The following is a 27,347-nucleotide window of genomic DNA, read 5'->3' as shown; positions in this document are numbered from 1 at the left end:
AACTCTAGGTTACGTAAACCTATAATCTATGCGAAGAAACTTCAACAGACTTATCTTTCTTCTAGAACAAGTAGTGTGATTGGTTGTTACCGAAAATAGGGAATGAGATATTACAGGTTCTATACACCAAGGCAAAAAATAATAAACAAATTTAAAAGTTTTAAAGTTTTCTTCTTACATGTTTTCAAATCAGTTTGAACTAAACAATTAAATTCAATTGTTACTGTAAAAATTTACACTTTATTAAGTACATTAAACATTGGAACACTAATTAGAAAAAAATTTCTCATAAAATAAAGAACAACAGATTAGAATAAAAGACAAAATTGAGTTTTGAAAAAAATAAATAAATCTAAAAGACAGCCACTCGAAATAAAAAAAAACTGTTCTTTGGAAAAACACATATATGGTCATCGTAATCATAGTATGTAATCTATAAGTACTAATTTAATAATATTACAAAACTATTTTTACTGTTCTGTTTTATGAGAAATTTTTTCTTTGATTTCTCTTAAGACTGCACTAACAGATTCCTTGGTTAAGCGAAATCGAGCATAAAAATCAATGTCATCAAATTCTTCAAAATATGACGGTCGTCTTCTAATTATTCTCGGGCGTCGATTTATTATTTGCACAAAATCTTCATCGTCAGATGACGATAACATATATTCCAGAGCCATATCTTGCAACATAACCTTTTTACAATTTCGTGGAGATATCAGTCATGAAGTACAATACTCGAAAGATTATTGAAAGCAGTGGCGCTGCAGTATTAAACCTCGGTTATCTACTTTAAACGCCCGAATTTCGCCGTTCAACTTTAACCGCAGTTTAACAACGTTAACCGAGGTTTAAGACAGTTGTGGAACACAATATTTACCGTAAACCAAGTTTAAAGATTTAAACTCCGGTTAAACTAAGTTGTGAAACTGGCCCTAAGTGGTTCGCGTACTCCGGTCATAGGCCTAGTTTACATCGAGCACTTGATACGCGTACTAACTCGTAACTTTCTATTAATTTATCTTACTTTCGACGATGCATGTATACATGATACATATATTTAATTATCTCGATTTATATTGTACCAGCTTAGTATATTATTCTTTAAATTTATTGCCAAAATTAAAATAATTTAATAGAAAATTACTAGTTAGTACGTGTATCAAGTACTCGATGTAAACTAGGCCAAGGTCATACTTTTAATTGATCTGAAGTAAAATCTGTAGTGATAATAAAAAAGTTCTGCATTCTTAGGCTCAATGCACACAGGACGCGTCAACGCGTTACGCGTGGCGAATAGCCAATCATTCTTTTGCTTTCTTATTTCTTGTCATAAAAACGAAAAAATGATTGGCTATTCGCCACGCGTAACACGTTGACGCGTCCTGTGTGCATTGAGCCTTAAGGTTGGTTTATAATTACTTAAAGTAGGTTTATAATAGCCGTAACCGTAAGAAATTGACCAATCATAGTTAATTTATAAGAAAATAATCGACGATTAACCAATTTCTTACGGTTACGACTATTATAAACCTTAAGTGTAGTATTAAATTTTAAACTATTAATATTAATAATGACACAAATCAGAAAAAACTGTTCTGCATGTGGTACATTGCATTACAACAATAAATTTATTTTTCAGAAGGACGGTGTGAACATAAGCAGATATATATATATATATATATATATATATATATATATATATATATATATATATATATTTATACAGCTCAGCTAGTCAGCTAGTCCCTGAATTGTCATCATCACCTTGGTTTATCTTGAGCGCCTACTCATGCAGAAATAATATCGGCTAACTAGAAACGAATTGTGCTGGAGGCTATTTTATTGGCAATTTTATCAGGCAGTGTAAAATGTGGATCACTCGCAAAAACTGAGAGACATCACGGTGAAAGACGAATGTAAATATGCTTATCATAAGGATTTCTTTGTGCTCGAGCGAAATACTCTAGGCCATCCCTGGTATTTGCAATATTTAATATTAATTAATAATACTTAACAATTACCTGCCGATTCCGTTAGCTCTTCAGTTCAAATGAAATTAAAATTATAGTTTAATAATATATAAGATAGTATTACAGTATACAAAAATTACTTAAATGCAACGTTTCTATTGGAGGAGTCCTAGGGAATATTACGAAAATAGCCAAACGGCAAATAAGTACAATCTTAAGATCATTTTCGCCAAGTCGATGTCAACTCAAATAAGAATTACTTGAGCAAAATCTTCTTCGCAAAGGTCACCTTATTTGGCGACTATGAATTCTTATGACTTAAGACGATCTTGATTGAATAAGATGGTCTTGGCCAAGACGATCTTAAGCGCTGCCTTGAGCTTGGACTATGAATACGGCCCTTAAGGCGATGCTGGACTGACGGTGAAACTCAATCGACGTCGGTACTTCAGATTACTGCAGATTTTTCTTCTACGAACCATGGGTCGCGCGTGAGGCAAAGAGTAAGGGGAATAGGCTAGCGCTCTTTGTCAAACGCACTCATCTTTCCTTGTTCTTTTGACTTTAGCGCCTCTAATGCAACATCGAGGAACTAAACTAGTGCTCTGTCTCACTCAGTCTCACTCTTCACTGATTCTCACATCGATTCTGCACGCACACATAAACACGATATTTTTGATTGGAAATATCTTTTATACTAAAGCTTCTAGGATCGTTTTGAAAGCACACTAACAATCTTACGTGTAATTCACAGTACGCTGGATGGTTATTTTGTAGGTACAAAATCTAGAACTTTTATACGCAATATATATTGTCACGAGACTACTACAGAAGCACATAGTTTTGCAACTTTTTTCCGTTTTTCGTGTCAAATTGTAGCCAGCGTATTACGTTTTTGTCAATACTTTAATTGTAGAGAAGGATTTATCATTCTGTAAATTCAATAAAAAGTTTACTGAAATTAAAAATAATAGTGTTCAGTCGGTATCTCCAGCATCGCCTTAATCGCTGATTAGTCTATCGAAATTGACCAATCGTATTTGTCGTTTAGTAAAACGACTATACATACATACCAAGCAATTACGTTCGCCGATCGATGAGCAAGTCTACATTCCAAAAACCATCGAAGAAAATGTGTTGCAACCTTTTAGCTCATGACTGTACCAGTGTTCTCAGATGGGACGGGATTTTAGCTCATGCGCGGTGGATTCAGCATCAGTAAAGTATTTAATTTTATTAAGTAAAGGTATTAATGAGTAATATGAGTACCCTTGTTAAGTGGTCTAATCAATTTAATATGTTGCACAATTTTAGAATCTTTTAATAGTGAAATTAAGTGATGTTTTTTCGTAAACATTCTCGCACATGCGCGAAAATCCCGTCCCATCTGAGAACACTGGTATGTACATACCTGCTTACTACCAGCGCGAGTTCTGATTGGCTCTCTGCTTTCTGCTTTTCCGCTAAGGTGTGAATTTCCCCTTATAGCGTTTTTCATTGAGAAAACTAGTGCGCACTGAATGTGCACTTGCTGCAGGTAATTGGGCGTTTCCGTTGGCACCGTCATCGCGCGAACCGAAACGTCCAATTGCCAGCGGCGAGTGCACACTCAGTGCGCACTAGTTTTCCCAATGAAAAATGCTATTAGAGAATCGCAGCACAAGCACTGTCCACAATGCTAGAAATTGGTCCGAAATCTCGGAGAGACTTAACCAATCGCTTTTGAACAATTCGGCCAACTAATCAACGATTGGATGTTTCAATAGAAAATCTCTAAGCACCTATCGCTGTAAATGATCAATTGCAAATCGCAATGCGATCACAAAACTCATGACACTAGGCCTGTTCGTGTTGCTGCCCTTTTTGAATTAATTTCTTTGTCGTCTCTCTCTTTTTTACGATCGAATATATATTTATCTCATCTCAAGTGCAAAAATTTTTAGGGATTTCAAGCAACTCGAACAGACCTACTTCCAAAACGCTTGACAAGCGGCGGCGCGCGGGAAGGAAGGAGAGAGACGATCGTTAGAGTTCCTAAAATATTAGGAACTCTAACGATCGTTGCTCCCTCTTCTGCGCAACGTTCGATGCATTTGATGGTCAGGTTCAGGTAGTTTAATATTATGATGCACAATGGAGCATCTGTCAAATATATTCTTTATATCAACGTGGAGTTTCGCAATTTCACCGGTAATATCTGTATTTTGCTTTATTTCCGTGTTCATGATTGTCATTTTTGTCTCATTTTATCGATATCACGAATGTTTGTAAAATATCAGACTCTTGAAACGTAGGATGACGCTTGTCATCCGATCAATGTTTATCACCTAATTTTGATATTACATAAAAATCGTTACATGTTAAACTCTTATTTCTTTGACTTATCTATAAGTCATTGTATTTGTATCATTATATTGTATCTCTATTTTACTTCCTGTTTTTTTTTTCAGACTACTGCACACTACTGTGTATGGGGCTTGTGTGAATCGTCAGAGTATTGTTGCGACGAAAATGTATGCTGCAGTTACAAAGACTATAATATATGGATCACTGTGTAAATATATAGTATAATAGATTTAAATTTAAGAAATGTATTTAGACAAATTCCAATCTAACAAAATGTTAATAGGGTGATCATAGCTGGAGTTGTAATTGGAATGATAATGGCTGGTACATGTCTTTACTACAATCTATGCCGTATCTATCTTTATTTACAACGGAGATACTATGGTATCAGTTCTGTGTCGATGCCATCAGAATTTGATTCTGATGGAAAATCAATAAGAATATCATTTCAGGAGTAACACATAAACGACTCTTCATCAGACCAAATATGTAACTTCCATTTTTAAGTGTGCGTGTGTGTGTGTGTGTGTGTGTGTATGTATGTGTGTGTGTATATATATATATATATATATATATATATATTATATATATATATATAAATAAAGCAGCAAACTAGATAAAATTATATCTCTTAACAATTTATTCCATTACAAAAATATAAATGTATATAGTGAGTAAATTGCCTCTGTCTTATGTGTATTCTCTTTGTCGGGCAATTATATTCAGTTGATATTTTTTTTGCATCTTATAACCTGTCTCATTTAATGCTTATATTTAAAAATTTTTAATTTTAATTTATGCATTTTTATTAGATAAAATTATATATAGAAATGCACTAATCCATACCATCTATACTATATTTCCATTCAAGTATCCTATCGCTAATTTTAAAAGCGTTCCAATTATCATTGATCTTTGGTGCCTGAGATTTAACATGCACAGCCTCACAAATCTCCTTTGTATTCTCAGGCACAAAGAAATCCGCAAGTTTCGGTATTATATCTTTCTGTCGTGGTTTTGGATCCTTACTGCGCAGAATAGTGGAAGGCAGTTGTTTTTCATCTATACTCAAATCAACTAAATTTTTGTAAACAGCCTCGTCCAATGGAAAATCCAGCGCTGCAGAAATCTGCAACAAAATGCTTTCAGAAAAAGAAAAGGAACAAAAATTGTAAGAGCAATTTATATAAAAATTTACCTTTCCGTTTAGAAAAGTCTTTAAAGCAGATGGGAAATGACTAATATCTGTGACAATCTTTTGCTGTTCCAGTTCTTTTAACTTATTAATAGTATGCATGATGGAGTTGTATTTTGGTTGCTCCAAATCTTGTACGGCATCTAATTTAACATGTCTTTCATTTGCATCGCTTGTCATTGTAGTTTGTTCCTTGTGGAAAACTCCTGGTCCTATAGATGTTTTGATCATAGGACCTTTTACATTACGCAATACAATCTTCTTAACTGGAGATATTTGATTTTTTCCTACAGTTCTACAATGTGATGCAACATGAGATGTTGGAGGTTTTGCATTAAACATTTTTCCTTCCATCATTGAATTTCTAGTTTTTTTCATAATGTTTGGTGTAGATTGCGACTTTGTCATTTTTGGTCTCTTAGAGTCTGAAACATTTACTTTTCGCATACAATTACTCTTTGTATCTGCTGACATTTTAAATTTCTTTCGGGTAAATGATTGTACATGCTGGGAGTTTTTTGTTCTTGTCTCGCTTATATTTTTACTAGATGTAGCTCTTGCCAATGAAATACCTTCATTCTCTTTCCCCTTCTGTCGCAAATTCTTTGCGCGATCTTTCAAAACGTTATCTTGTAAACTCTTATTGTCAAATTGCGATATTTTACAATTTTTTTTCGTATTCTGAATGACATTTGCATCACGTAAAGTCATTGTTTGGCACATATCCTCAACTTTTGGCACGTTTCTCTCGGACAAAGACATATTTCGAGTATCGTCAGATGTAGTGCGATAACGTGATGAAGCGTCAATGTTACAATTGCTCGCAGATATGTCTTGATCGGTAACACTTGTCGACTGTTTTGTAAGATCTACAATTCTGATGGGTCTCTTAAGAGATATGATTTCTTTGATTCTTGGACCATTTGCTCGCACAACAGCCCGTTCTTTACCATCATGTTTAACGTTTTCCTCCACGTTTTGCGCATCGTCGGAAAATTGATGGAATCTAACTTTCGGTATTGGAATTACTTTAACGTCATCCGTCATAATGCAAGCGTGCGGCTCTTCTTCTTCTCAACTTTTTGTTAAGGGCCTCGCACATGAAATACATAACATAACATAAGCACAACATAAGACCGATAGACCAATGAGTATCCAGCATAAAGTCGCCATATTGATTTACATAAGATTCCCATTGGTCCAGAGGCCTTATGCTAATTCGTATGTACTTGACCGAAGCAAAGTTCCGGATGAAGAAATGACTATTTTAAATCGTTTGTATTTCGTTTGAAGAGTTATGAAGTGCATTTGAAAAGGTTTGTGAGTCCTTCAATTAATTGTAATTAATTTTTTATTTTTACACCGTGTATTTGGCCGAAAAAATTAACCGGAGCTAAATTAAACAAAAATCTTGTATGGATTCGTTTGTATTTCGTTTGAAGACTTTTGAAGTGTCGTCAGAAACGTTTGTGAGTTATCCAGATAATTTTAATAAAATATTTTAAAGTCATGTAATTGACCGAAATATAGATTCCAGGCGCTACTGGTCCTGAAGTACCAGAAGGCGCGTTCGGTGTAATCTCTAATATTTCGATACTCCTGGTTCTTTCTTGACAGTAAGGATAAACAATGTGCAGTAAGTCACAGATTCGCGCATGGCGCTTCATGGCGACCGGTTGTGTGGTTGTGATCGAGGCTTCCATCCGTTGAGATTGTGATAATTAATAAGCCTATTGCTACCTCAGATAGCACACAGTGTTCTACACCAGAAATAGAGCAAATTAGACTTGAAGTGCGCGAATCATAGCCTAACTACGCAAATTAGGTATTGCGCAACATGAACAAAGACCCCCCTGCCCCAGTGGCGGGGGGCGGCGGGGCACGAACACCGGCCGACGATGTCGGCCGGACGTGCCCGGGGATTCCCGCGGGCTTCCCTAGTCCCCCCCTCCTCCTCACCCTCCTTACCCTCCCATTCCCCTAGCTCCTAACATACCCAGCAGCATCCCGGCTGGCAATTTTGAAGTCTTCGAAGCCGCCTATAACCGCGAACTAACCTCTACATATTGCACTCAGACTCTTCCAGAAGATATTCAAGTTACGGGAGACAGGCAATCTACAGTAAGCGACTCTGAATCGATAAACGGACAGGCACCCATGGATATTGAATCAGCTAAACCGCAGAGGAAAAGGATTCTCGAGGAAACGACAGATCAAAAAAACGCATCTACCTCTAAAGTCAGTAAGTCAAGCAAACATAACCTCCTTAATAATAGCAAGGCTTCAGGCTCAAATCTCCCTAGCCGCAAAGAATGCGATTCCTCTCGACAAGTAAGTGTCATTCAAGACGTGAACGGCTCTAGAGCGGGTGGCACTACCAGCGATAGCCATAATAAGATCCCCACTACTTCTACTAATGGACCAAATGTGCCAAAATACTCGCGAGACGACCACCCCCCATACATTGTGTACGTATATAACACTAATATTGATGCCGCTGATCCGGAGGCCGCTCACCCGCTGCACGTCTGCAGCTTGATTTCCAGCATTGCCGCTAATAACGACATCATCGAAAACAAAAAGATAGGTCGCGGAAAAGCTATGGTTGAATTTAAATCCGCCGCCGCTGCCAACAATTTAATAGTCTCTCCTTTGTTGAAGCTCCATAATCTACGTGCCTTCATCTCCTCATATCGTATTTTACGTACCGGCTTAGTTAAAGACGTCCCTCCCAGTATTAATTTGGATACGATACTCAAATCAATTGAAGCCCATTCACATAGAATCCTAGAAATTAAGAGATTAAATAAGAGGGTTATCAGAAATGGTGAACCCATATTAATTCCTTCATCGTACATAAGTATTAAATTTGCAGGACAAACTTTACCAAAGTACGTTTACATTTTTAAAACTAAGCATGAAGTCACCCCTTTCATTCCCAGAACAAAAATTTGTTACAAATGCTACAGGGTTGGACATATTAGCACTTCGTGCAAAGGCCACGAAAGATGCCTTAAATGTGGTTTAAGAAAACATGATAATGATAATGACTGTCCCATGCATAATAAGCAACCGGTTTGTATTAACTGCAAGGGCGATCACCTTGCTACGTCTCCAAACTGTCCTACAGTCCTTAGCCAAAAAAAGATCACTTCCCTTGCGGCCACCGAAAACATTCCCCTGTTCCAAGCAAGAGAGATCATTAAACGCAGTAATCCTGATGTCAACTTACAATACTCTGGTCCACCTCAGATTGTTAACGATCCTAGAACGGACTTCGGTAATTTCCCTCCCTTAAGAGATAACGATTATACTAGATATAATAAACACTTCAGGGATAGGCCCAACCGTCCCTCACTCGACACTAATTACCTTTCCAATTTTCACAGTCATAACAGATTCGACGCCCTTGAAAATATGGAAGATCTTCATTATTCCTCGGCTCCATCTCGCCGTCTCAGTTCTTATGCCGGTGTGGTCGCAGGCAACAGTAACTTTCAGTCCAGTTCTAATGGCGGCCCGCATGCACATTTGCTCTCACCTGAGCCCGGCTTCTCTCACAGACGTGACAGCTCATCTCACCTTCGTCCTCCCCCTCCCATCATACACTCGACGGACCCGGGCAGGCTTTACCAATGTTACCCCAACGGTCGTCCCCTGGTTTCTTCAGGAAATGGAATAGCGTATAATCACAGCAATTTAAGTGCACCTGCAAACGCTGGCCACTCATCTGAACCAAACTGCAACATTGCAAGCTTCGGTGATTTCATTAAGAATATTAGCAGTTTCTTCTTACAAAAGATATTCCCACTACTACTTAACAAAAATTACGATGCGGCTACGGAAGAGTTAATTAATTTTTTGATTAACTATTTTAGCACTAATAAACTCAGTAGCCTTTTTAAATATTTTGTTAACTCCTGGACTAATACTGATGGTAATAATTCTGACAATGTTAATAATTCAAGCTATACAGTAGAATATTCTAGAGATCATACGGCTTCCTACAACGGTCTAAAAGAAAACAGCCAATCCTCATCTAATCACGTTTTCCCAGTATTAATCGACTCTAACCTTACATCTTAAATTTTGGTCTATTCAAATAATGTCACCCGCGACACAACATATTTTATACCATTATAACAATAATAATAATAATAACTATAACGGGAGGACACAGCTCACCCATAACGGTAACAATCAAACGCGTAAGTCTAATGTTGTGAACATCCTACAGTGGAACTGTCAGGGTCTCCGTAGCAAAGCGGCTACCCTGCAGTCCCTCGCGTATAATTACGATATAATCTGCATTCAGGAAACGATACTCTATGAGTCAAACTACTTCCATCTCAAAGGCTATCATACTGTTAGGCGAGACATTACAGGTCCCAACATGCGTGGACTCTGCATTTTGATCAAGGAAAACATTTTTTATTCCACCATTGACCTTGACGCATTTTCGCACCCTTCTTTAGAAATTCTCGGTATCATCATCAAGGTTGACAATTCTCAGTGCTTGATTGTCAACACTTATCGCCACCCTTGCAGGTGTACTCCGTTCGCCGTTTTTAATAGACTGCTTGAACTTCAGGACAAATTCCAACTTACACTCTTGATTGGCGATTTTAATTGCCATCATATACACTGGTATAACGCTTATGATGATGGTCCCGGCCGGTCTTTAGCCAAAGCCATAGAACTACACAATTATGTTATCCTCAATGAAATGAGCCCTACCTTGATGACGGCTCCAGGATCTAGAGATTCAATTATTGATCTCTCTCTTTCTTCTCATAAGCTAGCTCCTCTATGTCTATCCCAGACACTGAGTGACACCTGGGGTAGTGACCACTTCCCGCTAACTATACAAATTAATGGACCTATCAAACAAGCCAAAAAATTCATTTACAAATGGCCTCTCTCCGAGGAACAATTAAAAATCTTTTATGCTTTATGTCTAAAAAATCCAATAAAACTCGAAGATCTCTCAGGCTCTAACAGTTGCGAGAAATACATAGCATTTGTCAATCACATCAGGAACATCTTATTCGATCTCATACCTGAAGAACAAAGATTTCCTAGAACCATTAACATCAAGCCCTCTACTTCCCTCCCTCCCTGGTGGAACAATGACTGCCAGAGAGCCGTCAACCTTCGTAGAGAAGCCACTGCCATCTACAGAAAATATTCCACGTTCGATAATTACAATTACTTTGTGCAGACCAAAAGATCGTGTACCAAACTTCTCAAAAAACACAAAAGTAAAGGTTGGAAGAACCTCTGCCACACGTTTAATTCCAAAACTCCCACTGCTGAGCTTTGGTCTCTGATCAAACTTTTCAAAAAGCGCAATCTAGTCAACGCACATACTCAACCTGACACTGAAAGTGTCATCAAGGCGCAATCAGCTGTTATTGATAAGCTCTGCCCCCCTCATGTTTGCATTACTTTCAGGATCCCTCTTGGACTAATGGTACATCGAGCTCTTTTGATGATGGCAGTGATGACCTACAGAATGCATCCAATGCTGACTTACAAGGCTTGGACCTGAACGTTTCTCTTCCCGAAGTCATGGCGGCCGTAGACGATATGAAAAATTCCTCTGCTCCTGGGCTTGACCAATTCTCCTACAAAATTATTAAAGCACTGCCTCACGAATTCATCATTGTACTTGTGAATTTGTTCAATGCCCTCTTACAGGAGGGCCGGTTTCCGAAGCAATGGTCCCAATCGCTCATCGTACTGATACCCAAGCCGCAAGGAGGAGTAAGACCTATTTCTCTTCTATCATGCTTCCTTAAAGTCCTTGAAAAGACTTTATATCTGAGACTCAGGTGGGCTATGGAAAATAGATGCTCTCTGCCTGATTTTCAGGCTGGCTTCAGAGCTAACAGGTCTTGTGTAGACAATTTGGTCTCTCTTTCTAGCTATGTGCATTCCGCCTTCCTCGAGGGTAAACTTGTCGCTTGCGCTTTCCTTGACATCATGGGCGCTTTCGATAACGTCATCCCTGCTATTCTGGTACAGGAATTGATAAACATGGGCTTTCCCCCAAGTTTTGCCGTTTTATTTACAACCTCACTAGCGAAAGAGAAATATTCTTTGCAGTTGGCGGCGAACTAAAGGGTCCATACCGTGTACATAAGGGTACTCCACAGGGTTCCATCCTTAGCCCCTCACTCTTCAACATTTATCTTCGAAATATAGGCAAACACTTAGCTGATAATACCCAGATTCTACAATATGCTGACGACCTCGCGGTGTTTGTGGCCTCTGATAATGAGAGAAACGCTATTGCTGCCTTACAGGCTTCTATAGATCGTATTTCCCTTTTCCTTAATGAGAGAGGCTTAGATCTGTCGTCTGAAAAATCTCAGCTCATTGTTTTTTCCAGGAAACGAACATCAAAATTTAATACGAATAATACCCTTAACATTATTATTAACGACAATCCCATACCCCGGGTCGATAGCGCACGCTTTTTGGGCGTCTGGTTTGATAATAAACTCAGAGGAAATGTTCACCTAAAACACTTAATTGTTAAAGGCAGAAAGCTTGCTGATATCATTTCTTCCCTTTCAGGAGTATGGTGGGGCGCTCACCCTCGTATACTCCTTCAAATCTATAGAGCAATTTTTCGGAGCTCTATAGAATACGGAGGTCAGATCTTTCAATTCCAACGCAACTCCATGAATTTCCTAAAGCTTAAAAGGCTAATTTACAGATGCATCAGAGTTGCATACGGCTACAGAATTTCCACTCCCATCAACATTATGCTCTTCGAATCTAAAGAACCCCCTCTTGAAATTAGAGTTTCACACATCTCCTCTAAATACCTATATAAAGCACTAGCCAACAAGAGTAATCCTGTCATCTCCTTTCTAGAAGCCCTGAAGGGTGTAGCGACTTCCCGGCAGGATAGAATCAGTATCCTTAAAAGATTTCCCATCTTTGGTGTATACGTGCACGTTATCGGGGATGGCAATAGAATTTTCCGCAGTACAGTAATCCCAAGATTTCAATATAATTATCCTGTCTCTTGCTTCAAACCGAAAATCAACGACTCCCTTACAAAATTCAAAAAAGACACACCTAACGAACTTATCAGACAAAGCTTTCGCTGTCTAGTAGAGGAACACTTTAGTCTGCACGTTAAATTATACACAGACGGATCCAAATCTAAACAAGGTATTCGCGTGGGGGCCAGTGTCTGGATCCCCTGCCTGGGCCGTTCCGTCACCCATAAATTGCCCACTGAAACGTCTATTTTCACCGCTGAAGCGTGGGCCCTACTCGAGGCTGTTGGCATCATTGAGGAACTCCACTGGAAGAATGTAGTGATTTTCACGGATTCTCTCAGCGTGTTACGCGCTGTTATGCAACACAGTCACAAAGCTGATAATTACGTTGTCTACCTTAAATATAAGCTGTTTGTCCTTAATGAAGCTGGGGTAAACCTGACCCTTTGCTGGACGCCGGCACACAGAGGAATTCCGGGAAATGAGGCGGCGGATGCGGCTGCTAAAGAAGCTGCTCGCTGCGGCTACGCCCCACCATTTCGGATACCCTACGCAGACTTCTTTGCTATGGCTAACATCGATAAATGCAACAAGTTTAAAGCATACTTAGAAGACGCTGCTCACAGAACTGGTGCCCAGCATGCTGCCTTGTATCAGCAAGACTCTCGCAGACATCCTTGGTTTCATCGAAAGTCTCTTAGCAGAAAGGAAATAGTCATCATTAACCGTCTTAGAAGTAATCATTATAACTTAAATTACAGTTTGCACAGAAAAAACATGACAAATCTACCATCTTGTGACTGCGGTGACGGCCGCCAGGATGCTAATCATATCATATTTTACTGTCCTACCACCACCCCGAAATCTTGCAAACTAAGGAAGTACATTAAAGACAAGTTCCCTTTTTCTGAAATAAACATCTTTCCCATGCTTAAATTTCCTACCAGTAGTATCTGTCGTCTTATTCTCGCCTACTTCACGTCATGCAACCTCCTCATTTAAACCCTCCCGCCTCGCGGGTATACCCGCTAGTTTGCGTCTCTGACGCGATTCAAGGGGAGGGCGCTCGACTCCAACTACTCCGATTTACGACTTACCCTCAAGAACCTAGTTACTCCACTTTTGTAACGGAGCACACATTTCTACACGCTTGCAGTAATACCAAATTAATCTACAATCACCACTGAAAGAAAGACAAGAAATACCTTGGTTACTATGGTCAAATCGTCCCCGCCATGCTGTACATTGGGGACGGGTACCAATAACATTGAGAAGAAGAAGTAAGTCACATATTTCCAAAATATCTGGGGGGGGGGCTATTACGGTTTCTGAAACGAGGTGAAAATTACAAAAGTGAGCAAATTCATTAGTTGTTGATCAATAAAGTTATAGATATTCTAGTAAATTTGTTCACTTTTGTAATTTTCATCTCATTTTAAGAACCGTGATAGCCCCCCTGAGAAGGTGCAATTGGTGTTGCAAAAGCGAATTGGTATTTAATCAACGAGATTCAGAGACGGAAGCACAAGCCCAGGATGATCCTTCCCGAGAAAGCAGTCTCCGTACTTCGTCTGGAACCAAGATTCATAACTCCAGCGATTAGAACCTGTTCGGATGCACTCAAATGCAAAGTACAATAGAATTAATTTTTTCAGAAAGATGAAAATGTATTTAATATTTACACATAAAATAACATTGGATCCAAGATCCTTGACGATAGTTGATGCATCTTTATTTATTTTTGCAAGTAATTTTTTTGGATGCTGTATTGATTTTATGTTCAACGCACTATATTTTATTGCAGGTTTGTCGTGCCATGAGATATTTTCCTCCTGAACAATGCAGTATGGTCAATGTTAAAGTGATCGGGTGTTTACTGTTTGTATGTGATGGCGACACACTATAGTTATACCGGTGATTCAAGAACAGATTGGAATATTCCATCTGCGACTTGCTCTCTTTGGCGAAAGGATATTTCTTGATGCATTCGACTTTATTTGATAATCTAACGAGTTTGTATGAAAATGTCTTAGAAGTATGGGAGAACATACAGAGGAATGCCATTGAAATGCATGATAATTTGTTATTTACATATTTTAATTACTGTTTAACAAGTAGTACACAGATAATTTCCACATTATTGAATCTTGCACTTAGCTAGACTGGTTTTTTTTAAGCTCAAGATAAAATTATACTGAGTCCTGCGGATAGTTGGTTACATTTGTGGACTCGACGCAATTAGAAACATATCTAAACCACGGTAGGACAAAGGATAAAAAATTTGATCAAGATCTTATGATTCTGCGATAAAGAATGCGATGTTTTCCTCCAAAAATGCACTCCATCAACGTTGCCAAACCAGCAACGTTGATGGAGTGCATTTCTTAGGGTATGATTTCTGGAGTAGAATATCTGTCAGAAGGGAATAGAGTCAATTATGATAAATATACTAATCATGATTTATTCTAACCATGTTTTAATCTGAAACTGTACATAATAAAATTCCCATTATGCAAAATACCTTGTACCATACAAAAAAACCTATTTGTAATACAGGTAAAATTATATTGTTACTGCAAAGAGCTATTGTTACAATTGTATAATCAATAAATCTTCCATTTAATTAAAAAAATTGACTTCTAGTTAATTTTAGCCGACTGTTTCGTACATTTACCCCGAGAATTTTAAGGTCGCTATTTAAAATCAGGCGTTGAAGCCAATCCGTTGCTATATCGTTCGACGTCTTACAAAGTTAACGGCATTACATAGTAAATAATTAGTTAATTCACGTTGAAATACATTAAGCATTTGCCATTTCAAAAAAGAAGAAAAGACAACGGATTGTAGCCTCGTTACTATTCAAATTATTATACATTTATTACTTATAATATGTACTTAATGTTATCGATCAAAGCACTTATCACGCAGTTAGAACCATTGATACATATTGCACAATTGTACTTTTCATTACTCGGCTGTATCACTGTTCTTCATACAATATATATATATATATATATATATATATATATATAGATATTAACAAATAAGATGTTATTATCGCGGCCATAGACATAAGTTAAGAATCCTGCTATTTATATATGTATTATTTTCTCACTTTTGTAACTATCTCTCCTAAGTATCAGACTCTCTTACGTATCAATAAGCTTTGTACATTTCTATTAGAATAATGAGAGATATGGACGTTTGTTGTAGTGTAAAGATTATCCAAATTATTACACATTTATTACTTAAAATATGTACTTAATGTTATCGATCAAAGTACTTCTATCACGCAGTTAGAACCATTGATACATATTGCACAATTGTACTTTTCATTATTCGGCTGTATCACTGTTCTTCATACAAATATATATATATATATATATATATATATATATATATATGTATATATGTATATATATAAACAAATAAGATGTTATTATCGCGGCCATAGACATAAGTTAAGAATCCTACTATTTGTATATGTATTATTTTCTCACTTTTGTAACTATCTCTCCTAAGTATTAGACTCTCTTACGTATCAAGCTTTGTACATTTCAATTAGAATAATGAGAGATACGGACGTTTGTTGTGTACAGATTATATATTAAGACTCATTAGAGGAATACGTATGACATCATGTATGTATACGTGCTGTAAAATACAAATTGGCTCTAACAATGAAAAGACGATGCATGGATCTGAGTTTTGTCTGCAAAAAGGGACGAGAATTTAAACTTGCATTCCACATATTTAACTTGGATGAAATAATACGTTCGTACTCGCGTATACATACATCTTCATAGGAATCCCGTATAGCATACTATTTGTATTAAAAATTAAGGAATTACGCCTTTTGGTGGTGTTAATTGATTATTTGTAATTGATTATTTGTAATTGATTATTTGAATGCCTGTTTGAATCATGTTGGTGTTTTGTTTTGATTCTGAGCTGATGACGATGATGATTTGCCGCTACATTACTCGGTTCTAGAGTGACATGATTGCTCTCGACAACTGTGCCTCTATCACTTTCAATCGTTAGATCTTGTTTTTTCCGCATCGTGGCGGTCTTATAGACGAATATGTCAAATTTAAATGATTATGACAGTCTACATCGAATGATGCAATCTGTAATGCAAGAAAAACATGTGTATTACTGATCATGTCATACAAAACAAGATAATTTATATATGTTACATTTATATCCATGAATTTTTTTTCTAAATTTTATACTTATAAATATATTTTTCTTCTTATATTTGACATATATCTATAATATACATACCATATTTAATTATCTTCATATATGATATAAACTGCAGCAATAGGACTAATTGTCTCATTATGTGAACAAGATTTTACTGTAGTATTTAGATCATTGTATTGCTCCCATAGTCCTGAAAGTCGTCTACAATAAGCAACAAAATGACCTGGATATGCTGCAACGACGCCTACCAACCTTAAACATTGAGAGCAAGTCGCAGATGGAATATTCCAATCTGTTCTTGAATCACCGGTATAACTATAGTGTGTCGCCATCACATACAAACAGTAAACACCCGATCACTTTAACATTGACCATACTGCATTGTTCAGGAGGAAAATATCTCATGGCACGACAAACCTGCAATAAAATATAGTGCGTTGAACATAAAATCAATACAGCATCCAAAAAAATTACTTGCAAAAATAAATAAAGATGCATCAACTATCGTCAAGGATCTTGGATCCAATGTTATTTTATGTGTAAATATTAAATACATTTTCATCTTTCTGAAAAAATTAATTCTATTGTACTTTGCATTTGAGTGCATCCGAACAGGTTCTAATCGCTGGAGTTATGAATCTTGGTTCCAGACGAAGTACGGAGACTGCTTTCTCGGGAAGGATCATCCTGGGCTTGTGCTTCCGTCTCTGAATCTCGTTGATTAAATACCAATTCGCTTTTGCAACACCAATTGCACCTTCTCAGGGGGGCTATCACGGTTCTTAAAATGAGATGAAAATTACAAAAGTGAACAAATTTACTAGAATATCTATAACTTTATTGATCAACAACTAATGAATTTGCTCACTTTTGTAATTTTCACCTCGTTTCAGAAACCGTAATAGCCCCCCCCCAGATATTTTGGAAATATGTGACTTACTGCACATTGTTTATCCTTACTGTCAAGAAAGAACCAGGAGTATCGAAATACTAGAGATTACACCGAACGCGCCTTCTGGTACTTCAGGACCAGTAGCGCCTGGAATCTATATTTCGGTCAATTACATGACTTTAAAATATTTTATTAAAATCATCTGGATAACTCACAAACGTTTCTGACGACACTTCAAAAGTCTTCAAACGAAATACAAACGAATCCATACAAGATTTTTGTTTAATTTAGCTCCGGTTAATTTTTTCGGCCAAATACACGGTGTAAAAATAAAAAATTAATTACAATTAATTGAAGGACTCACAAACCTTTTCAAATGCACTTCATAACTCTTCAAACGAAATACAAACGATTTAAAATAGTCATTTCTTCATCCGGAACTTTGCTTCGGTCAAGTACATACGAATCTTATGCTACTCTTATGCTCTGTTATGCATTTCATGTGCGAGGCCCTTTAGTGGTACCCACTCCCTAGATATTGGTTGGACGGGAGTAGAGTCCTATATAAAGAGAGAAGCGACATTGATGTCCGAAGCTCTGATTGGTAATCTGATTGATACTTGATTGGCTAAGCGAGCAGCCATATTATGACCACAGCTGTTTGTAGACACTGAACTCAATACATGCAGGAAAGAGCCGTGGCTGGAAAAAAACGGTCAGAGAGAGAGGGTTACGTTAGGTTAGTTGTCTCTTTCTGTCGTAGGTCTCTTTTTTTAGCGATACAAGCATCGTCAAAAGTATGCTGACTGATGAATTCAGAGAACTAGAGTCCTATATAAAGAGAGAAGCGACATCGAACCCCTACCACAACCTTCAGTATCCAATTGAGACCTCCACCACCATTTTGGGACCGCTCTAACGTCATCAAAGGGTGACACTCTTTTGGACACAGCACGATTGGACACCAACCAATCATCTTGACTTATCTAACCAAACCAACGGAAAAACTCTAGGCATCGGCCGCTGTGAGTGGTGGTGTCCAATCGTGCGGTGTCCAATCGTGCGCACCCCGTCATCAAACACCATTCGTATCATTCTACAAACAGCTGTGGTCACAATATGGCTGCTCGCTTAGCCAATCAAGTATCAATCAGATTACCAATCAGAGCTTCGGACATCAATATCGCTTCTCTCTTTATATAGGACTCTACAGAGAACGATTCAAAATTCAAAGGCACTTTAGGAGGTTTGACTAACTTTTAGATATGATTGTACCATCAAAAATGGCGGGTTTCAAGAGCTTAAGAAGAAAAGAGACAGCCAACATAATGGTAACCTCTCTCTCTGACCGGCTTTTTACGCACGATTTCTATAGGATGGCTCTTTCCTGGGAGGGTCACAGATGCGCACAGACCAATTGGACACCACCAATTATAGCGGCCGATGCCTAGAGTATTTCCGTTGGTTGGGTTAAATTAGATTACGTGATTGGTGGTGTCCGATCGGGTCTGTGCGCATCTGGGACCCTCCCGCTCTTTCCTGTATGTATTGAGTTCAGTGTTTGTAGAATGATACGAATCTTTGACTATATATATATGGACTGCTAGTTGGCTCTTTTAGGCTGTAAGAAACATCTACAGCGCCATCATCTCCTAAGCGACGATTTCCAGTATAAAATAACATATGGTGTGGTGTGTGGCTTTTATACGCGACAGTAATAAACATTTGTGCGATTGAGTGATATAATACAATGGTAGTATATTGTTTTATAAATGATTGTAAATCAACCAAATATAAAAGTGTAAAGGAGAAACACATTCCTGTACCATTTATTGGGTAAGTTATTAGTTAATTGCATTGTAACCTAAACTTTTTAATTTTTTTAAATTAGAAAATAAATTAAAAATGAGAAATATAATTCTTACAATTCAAGAAATCTAAAATTAGATACATTATTTATTAACTTTGACACACATATTAAAGATCTAGAAATTTTAGAGAATCACAAATATGTAATAATAAAATTAATTATTACGTATTATTTGAACGTTAAATTAGCTTATGAAGGTAAAATAATTACGTTGAATGAACACAAAGACTTCATAAGACATAATTTAATTAAAACTGTTATTTTCAGTGGGCAATAATTTATACTGTACACTTTATTACCCGAAAATAACGGTTTTCTAATAAGGCTTCCTTTTATTTATATGACATCACTTAGTTGTTTTTATTTTTAATTACTTTCTATTTTTTGCTTTATGTATTTTATTATTTTATATATATATATATATATTTTATATATATATATATATATATTAATTTTATAATTTTTTTAAATATATCTTTAATAATAAAATGTGTATATTTCATATTTATTTTCTTTTAATTTAGTAAAATTAATTTTTATTTTACAGAAATATAATCGCATATTTTGGAGTGAACGTATAAATTCAAAGCGATATATTGTATTCCGTCTCTTTCTTTTCTGATTTTCTACTATTGCTGTCTCGCTTTTTTGTTTCACATTTCTGCCACTTAGGAGATGGAAGCGTTGCAGATCTTTCTTACACGAAAACATAGGAAAGTGGAGGGGTACTAGCAAGGTCCGTGGATTGGCGTTGGAGGGGAAGGAAGGTCGTTGCATAGCCGCCATTTTCGAGACAGCGAGTCAGTGTTAGTGTATGTACGTAGATAGTAAGGTACTACAGCTATTAGTTGTGTGAGTGAGCGAGTGTGCAGTAAAAGTATGGCCGCCGCCATTTTCGTTCCACATCGTTGAAGTGGATGCAACGACCTTCCTTCCCCTCCAACGCCAATCCACGGACCTTGGGTACTAGCAGTCCATATTTATATAGTCAAAGATACGAATGGTGTTTGATGGGTGCCGTCACATGGGGCGTAACTTGCGTAAGCGTAACTTGCGCCGACCAATGATATCGTTTTACTGGAACATTAGCTTCCGCCTAGTTACTTTACGCTTTTTACGTTATTATTGTTACGTCGAATCCAATTTCCTGCGTAAGAAAGCTGTGTATACATGTATTGGTAACACATGTATTACTTAAATAAGCAGAACAAAATTGAAAGGTAGATAATGATATCAGGGTAAATTAAGAAGCAGTTTTATATCAAATTTATTATTTATAATAGCTATTCTGTAATAACATTCTGTCATATCCAATCTTTTTGCAATATGTTGATACAAAATTTTAAGGTTATAGTTGTACAGTCGCTTGCATTATAGTTGCGACACTTTTCTTTCGATGTGTTTCTGAACGCTCAACTATAACGAGAGTTGAGAACATGATTGGTTCTTACTTGTGGATCTAATCAATTACGTTCGCCGCTCGATGAGAAAGGCTACATTCCAAAAACCATCGAAGAAAAAGTGTTGCAACTATAATGCAGGCGACTGTACATTAATAGATATGTCGGTGTTGCTTGAATTTCTTGCATGTAAAATGCTTTCTTTTTCTTAAATGCTCACATATATTTATTTTATTTTAAATATATAAATTTTTGAAAATTACAAGGAACAGGAATATATGCGCGCACAGGTTAAATTCGCACATAGATGATTCACACATACTAGTGTGTAGAGTATCAGTTCCACATGAGGCGTATTTTCCGAGACGCGTAAATTACAAAAACCAATCGTAAATTTGTTTAGCATTTCTGTTAGAGAGTACAAGAGAAACCCTAATCAGCAATTGGTTGCATTAGATACGCATTTCTTGAAAATCCGCGAAATACGCTTCATGTGAAGAAAGGCTTTTAAATGGCGCAACATATTTTAGTAAGTTACTAGAATACGCAAATTACGCTACGCAAGTTACGTCCCATGTGACGGCACCCTGATGACGTTAGAGCGGTCCCAAAATGGCGGTGGAGGACTCAATTGGATACTAAAGGTTGTGGTGGGGGTTCGATGTCGCTTCTCTCTTTATACGGACTCTAGGCGGGAGTGATATGACCAGTGTGCCAAGGTCTAGTTCTTCTTTAGGCCGTTTTCCAGCTAGAACACACTAGGCTTGTTTTCTATTCCTGCACCAGACTGCACTGGAACGTTTCTTCTTGTTTTCACTAACTTTCAAATATACATCTATTTCATTTTAAGTGTACACTAATTTAGGGAGTTCAGGAACAGAAAACAAAAGGACTGTGTTACACTAGTATTGTTCGTTTTGAATGCTTTCCAACAAGAGTGCCTTTGATTATCCGTTTGTTTTTTGTTCCTAAACTCCCTGAATTAGTGTGCACTTAAAATGAAATAGATATATATTTGAAAGTTAGTAAAAGCAAGAAGAAACGTTCCAGTGCAGTCTAGTGCAGGAATAGAAAACAAGCCTTATATATCTCTGGACTGCTAACGGCAGCCATTAGTGGAATCTAAGATCTCAGCGCCCCCGGGTCCGAAAATTGATCAAATTGAGAATAAAGATTGGTGTACACCCAAGGACTTTGATTCTGTCCATGGGGAAATTTTCCAAACTGAGAAGTCACCACTTTCTACATTCTTGCAGTTCATGATTAATGAAACGACTAGAGCTTATTGGTCGTTACGTTAATCATGAACTGTAAGTATGTAGAAAAATAGCGACTTCTCAGTTTGGAAAATTTTCCCATGGACAGAATCAAAGTCCTTGGGTGTACAGTCGTGTTCATTATAGTTGCGACACTTTTTCTTAGATGCGTCTCTGAACACGTAACTATAACAAGAGCTGAGAACATGATTGGTTCTTACTTGTGGATCCAACCAATTACGTTCGCCGCTCGATGAGCAAGGCTACATTTTAAAAACCATCAAAGAAAAAGTGTAGCAACTATAATGAACACGACTGTACAATTCCATGGGATCATGTAACTCACTCATGAGCGGAAATATGAACTTTTTCACGTGAACTTTTTTGCCATCAGCTGTGATAGCAAAAAGGTGAAAATTTAGGGTATTAATACATTGTATGTATTTCAAAATTAGAATAAAAGTGTGATAATAGTGTGGTAACAGTTTGAAGAGGTATTATTGAAGAGGTTAACCTTTTTGGTATTGCATTGCGTTGACAGGATAAGCTAATGTACACCCAAGGACTTTGATTCTGTTCATGGGGAAATTTTCCAAACTGAGAAGTCGCTATCTTTCTACATACTTACAGTTCATGATTAACGTAACGACCAATAAGCTCTAGTCGTTTTATTAATCATGAACTGCGAGTATGTAGAAAGTCGTGACTTCTCAGTTTGGAAAATTTCCCCATGGACAGAATCAAAGTCCTTGGGTGTACATACATAAATAAAAATAATGTTTTTGTGATATAATTATGTTTGATATTTATATTTGACAAGTTGATATTTTGATAATTATATAGAATGAGGCTTCATCAAATGCAAATTTAGATAAAAATATACTTTAACGCGTTTTAATACACAATGATATAAGAAAAGTGTGTCTTGTGAAATAGAATATTAATCAATCATGTAAGTGTTTATAATTTATAAATTTGGAAAATACATGTGTGAGCGGAGAATTCAATTTTGATAAAGGTCCGTATTCTAAATTATTTAATATTTTTTAATTAAACAAAGTTAAATATAATAACTAATGAAATTAATTTACTTTAAAATTTGCATAAATGAAAAACTAAATTAAAGTTAATTTTGAAAAACAATGTTTGTATTAAATTACAATGTAATTTTTAAAATTTGATTACTACATAATAAAATAGTTGTTACAATATATGGATCATCAAAAATAAATGTAATATATATTATATTTGTAAATTAAGTTTATGCAATATAACTAAGAAAAATTTATTTATGAATATATTTTTTTACAATTTTTTTTTATATAATTAAATTTTTAAGTAAAAGTAAAGGTGCAATTTTACGCAGCGAGTAAAAGCTGGCGTTTTACCCCCACTCAATCGCAACGCAAAGCAGCGTTAAAAAGCTAAGCGCTATTGCTTCTGTTCTTTTTATGTAGCGAATAAAAGCTGATATTTTACCCTTACTCCACCCAACACCACCGCAACGTAAAGCAGCGTTAAAAGCGGCAATTGCTAAGTACATAATCTGACAACCGCAAAAATGGAGTTGGAATATTATCGATATTGGAATCAATATATCGAGTATGTAAAATATTATAAACACACAGTGGCGATTATAGCTGAAATTAGAAGACGACGTATAGCTGCTGCAATTGCTGCAATGTATTTGTTAAAAAAAAAAGAAATAGATATAAAAAAAAAGTTTTGGGTAGCTCCAATTTTTGTAAATTGTAATGAGCACAATTTCTTCTTTGCATTGGGCTGAAATTGTTACTAATGTATTTACCGTTTTTAGGATAAAAATAATATGAATTTTTATCTATGTAACATTCATTATATCTCTCCATACAAGTGTGCCGATATATTTCTTCATTTTCTTGTATGGTACAAACAATTGTTTCACACACACCACAAGTATATGAGGGCATAACAGAATTTTCTACAACATAAAAAACACAATTATTAACAATATAACAAATAAAGCTATCTAACATAAATAAATAAAAAACAAAAAGCAACCTAGCCTAAAAGTATGCTTACTATATGTATATAATATATACTAACTTCGTTTGTATTTTTAAGTGATATCGATTGATTTAACCTTTCAGTCATAATTTTTTTCTTATATATTCACTTTTGGAAAGTAATTAATTTGGATTGTTATATTTAAATTTCAGCGTCGTTTTGCTAAAAGTTGGACTGTGTCAAACTTTGAGCGTTTATCCTCTGAATTTGCAAATTGATGAAAATTGATGGAGAAGGGATAAACGCCAGCGTTTAGTCGCTAAAAGTTGGACTGTGTCGAACTTTGAGCGTTTATTCGCTGGATTCGTCAAATTGATAGAGAGGGGGTAAAACGCCAGCTTTTATTTGCTGTGTGAACTTGAGCTTTTATACTATAAAAACAGGTAGAAACCTTTTTCACGACCGCTTGATAGTTGCGATGACAGAGCCTCTAAAGGTGAATTTTGGAACGCAAACTAAACTTCCGCGCATTATCCATACATAATCGCTGTGCGTGAAAAGATTCACGTGAACTCTCTATGAGTGAAAAATGAAAAGTGAAAAGTGAAACGTGAAAAGTTCCATGTGAAATTACATGATTGACCCCCAGATGTATATTAGGACCACTTTCACAAACGCCGATTAACTTAATCGCTGATTAGTCTATCGGAATGGACTAATCGCATTTGTCGTTTTTACTTAACGACAAATACGATTGGTCAATTCCGATAGATTAATCAGCGATTAAGTTAATCGGCGTTGGTGAAAGCTTGTTTTCTATTTCTGAGGGTCGATCATGAAACTTTTTCCCTAAGGCGGAAACGTGAAAAGTGAAAAATTTCTCCATTAACTTCAATGATAAAGATTTTCACTTTTCACGTTTCCGCCCTAGGGAAAAAGTTACATGGGGTGTTTACGATAACTAATCGGATCTCGGATTGGATTGAACAATGGTACTCAACGTAGGTATAGAAAATTTCCCTAGGCTAATCGGATTGACGATTGCTGTCTCAAATGTAATCCGATTGATGACGAAAGCGTGGAGACCGAGAAGCATGCTTGAAAAGTAAGTCTCTTTATTTTTTTAAATAATAACAAAAAAAATCAAAGATAAAGTTAAAAAGAATGATTTGAATTTAGATTTATTGTAATTTTTTTGTCTAAACACTGGATTTTGTTTAAATTTCTGTTTGTAAAAATTAATTAATTTATTCTAAAGTTTGTGGTTATATCGGAAACAAATCAAAATTAATAAAACAATTATTAATTATTAGGTACATATTAAAGCATATAATATTTCAAGCATATCATATAGAATTCCTGTTTATTATAAACTTAGTAAAAATAACTTTGAAATTATTCAACTACATTATACATTAATCAATATTAATTTATATGTTAAAAATCAATAATGTCTCTGAAAATGTTTTTTTTATTCTTTTCCAGATCGTAAATAAACTTCAACTCCAAGAATAAATAAAAATTACTGAAAAATGGATTGACATGAAAAGGGCATTATTGAACAATATCAATTTGTGCTAACTTAAAATTTGTAAAATCTGCTATTCTTTGTTAGTTGTTCATTAGAGAGTAATAATATAAGAACGGAATATACATAAATAAAATTAAAATAATTGTATGCATATATGATGCGTATATTCCATTTTTATATTATTACTCTCTAATAAACAACTAATAAAGAAAAGTAGATTTTACAAATTTTAAGTTAGCATAAATTGATATTGTTCAATAATGCCATCTTCATATAAATTCATTTTCTAGTAATTTTTATTTATTCATGGAATTGAAGTTTATTTACGATCTGGAAAAGAATAAAAAGAACATTTTCAGAGACATTATTGATTTTTAACATATAAATTAATATTGATTAATGTATAATGTAGTTGAATAATTTCAAAGTTATTTTTACTAAGTTTATAATAAACAGGAATTTTATATGATATGCTTAAAATATTATATGCTTTAATTTGTACCTAACAATTAATAATTGTTTTATTAATTTTAATTTGTTTCCGATATAACCGCTACTTTAGAATAGATTAATTAATTTTTACAAATAGAAATTTAAACAAAATTTAGTGTTTAGAGAAAAAATATTACAATAAATCTAAATTCAAATCATTCTTTTTAACTTTATCTTTGACTTTTGTGTGATTATTTAAAAAAATAAAGAGACTTACTTTTCAAGCATGCTTCTGCGTCTCCACGCTTTCGTCATCAATCAGATCACATTTGAGACAGAGATTTTGTTTACACCGAGCACTTGATACGCGTACTAATTAGTAATTTTCTATTAAATTGTCTTGATTTCGGCAATAAATTAAAAAAATAGTATATTAAGTTGGTACAATATGAATCAAGATAATTAAATATATGTATTATGTATACACGCATTGTCGACAGTAAGATAAATTAATAGAAAGTTACGAGTTAGTACGCGTATCAAGTGCTCGGTGTAAACTAAGCCAGAGATCGTCAATCCAATTAGCCTAGGGAAATTTTCTATACTTACGTTGAGTACCATTGTTCAATCCAATCCGAGATCCGATTAGGCTACGGTCCACTTGATGCTACAAATGCTTCTAAGTTTTTTCGATTGGTCAATTTGTAAAATTCATTGTTCCGATTGGTTAATCAAACGCTTCGAAGCATTTGTAGCGTTAAGTGGACCGCAGCCTCAAATGCACACTAATTCAGGGAGTTTAGGAACTAAAAACGAACGGATAGTCAAAGGTTTATAGCGTTTTTCATTGGGAAAACTAGTGTGCGCTTGAATGTGCACTTGCTGCAGGTAATTGGGCGTTTCCGTTGGCACCGTCATTGCGCGAACCGAAACATCCATAGGTTTGTTCGAGTTGCTTAAAATCCCCAAAAATTTTTGCACTCGAGATGAAATAAATATATATTCGACCGTAAGAAAGAGAGAGACGACGAAGAAATTAATTCAAAAAGGGCAGCAACACGAACAGGCCTAATTGCTAGTGGCGAGTGCACACTTAGTGCGCACTAGCCGTTTGTTTTCTGTTCCTGAACTCCCTGAATTAGTGTGCACTTAAAATGAAATAAATATATATTTGAAAGTTAGTGAAAGCAAGAAGGAACGTTTCAGTGTAGTCTAGTGCAGGAATAGAAAACAAGCTT

At 35.9% G+C, this 27,347-nt stretch overlaps 5 protein-coding genes and 1 long non-coding RNA gene across 7 annotated transcripts; 4 read left to right on the top strand and 2 right to left on the bottom strand.

Moving 5' to 3' along the window:
* The first annotated feature begins 4,007 nt into the window (after positions 1-4,007).
* Positions 4,008-4,805, top strand: LOC105206259. Its single transcript, XM_011175769.3, has 3 exons — positions 4,008-4,163; positions 4,424-4,527; positions 4,603-4,805. The coding sequence occupies exons 1-3, from the start codon at positions 4,107-4,109 to the stop codon at positions 4,775-4,777; spliced, it is 336 nt and encodes a 111-aa protein (XP_011174071.1). The 5' UTR covers positions 4,008-4,106; the 3' UTR covers positions 4,778-4,805.
* Positions 4,806-4,940: 135 nt separating this feature from the next.
* LOC105206519 lies at positions 4,941-6,616 on the bottom strand. The gene is made up of 3 exons (XM_039459378.1): positions 5,518-6,616; positions 5,166-5,448; positions 4,941-5,071 (listed from the first exon to the last, which is right to left on the bottom strand). The coding sequence occupies exons 1-3, from the start codon at positions 6,559-6,561 to the stop codon at positions 5,010-5,012; spliced, it is 1,389 nt and encodes a 462-aa protein (XP_039315312.1). The 5' UTR covers positions 6,562-6,616; the 3' UTR covers positions 4,941-5,009.
* Positions 5,379-9,627, top strand: LOC120359923. The gene is made up of 2 exons (XM_039459375.1): positions 5,379-5,490; positions 7,591-9,627. The coding sequence occupies exon 2, from the start codon at positions 7,672-7,674 to the stop codon at positions 9,598-9,600; it is 1,929 nt and encodes a 642-aa protein (XP_039315309.1). The 5' UTR covers positions 5,379-5,490; positions 7,591-7,671; the 3' UTR covers positions 9,601-9,627.
* On the top strand, positions 9,598-11,100 carry LOC120359924. Its single transcript, XM_039459376.1, has one exon. The coding sequence runs from the start codon at positions 9,620-9,622 to the stop codon at positions 11,063-11,065; it is 1,446 nt and encodes a 481-aa protein (XP_039315310.1). The 5' UTR covers positions 9,598-9,619; the 3' UTR covers positions 11,066-11,100.
* On the top strand, positions 11,086-15,165 carry LOC120359950. The gene is made up of 4 exons (XM_039459430.1): positions 11,086-11,467; positions 11,542-13,886; positions 13,974-14,164; positions 14,338-15,165. Exons 1-2 carry the CDS (start codon positions 11,086-11,088, stop codon positions 13,533-13,535), a joined length of 2,376 nt encoding a protein of 791 aa, XP_039315364.1. The 3' UTR covers positions 13,536-13,886; positions 13,974-14,164; positions 14,338-15,165.
* A 953-nt stretch (positions 15,166-16,118) lies between these two features.
* Positions 16,119-17,712, bottom strand: LOC120359925. Of its 2 annotated transcripts, none has more exons than XR_005576669.1 (5): positions 17,611-17,712; positions 17,333-17,523; positions 16,995-17,159; positions 16,821-16,943; positions 16,119-16,663 (listed from the first exon to the last, which is right to left on the bottom strand). It is a non-coding gene; the product is annotated as an uncharacterized LOC120359925 (long non-coding RNA). The 2 variants fall into 2 exon arrangements; XR_005576668.1 differs by having other exon boundaries at positions 16,821-16,932.
* Positions 17,713-27,347: the final 9,635 nt, after the last annotated feature.

This window comes from Solenopsis invicta, unplaced genomic scaffold (assembly GCF_016802725.1).
Source record: "Solenopsis invicta isolate M01_SB unplaced genomic scaffold, UNIL_Sinv_3.0 scaffold_38, whole genome shotgun sequence".
Taxonomy (NCBI): Eukaryota; Metazoa; Arthropoda; class Insecta; order Hymenoptera; family Formicidae; genus Solenopsis; species Solenopsis invicta.
Note: the sequence above shows the minus strand (reverse complement) of the source record. Positions and strands in the feature narration are given on the sequence as shown.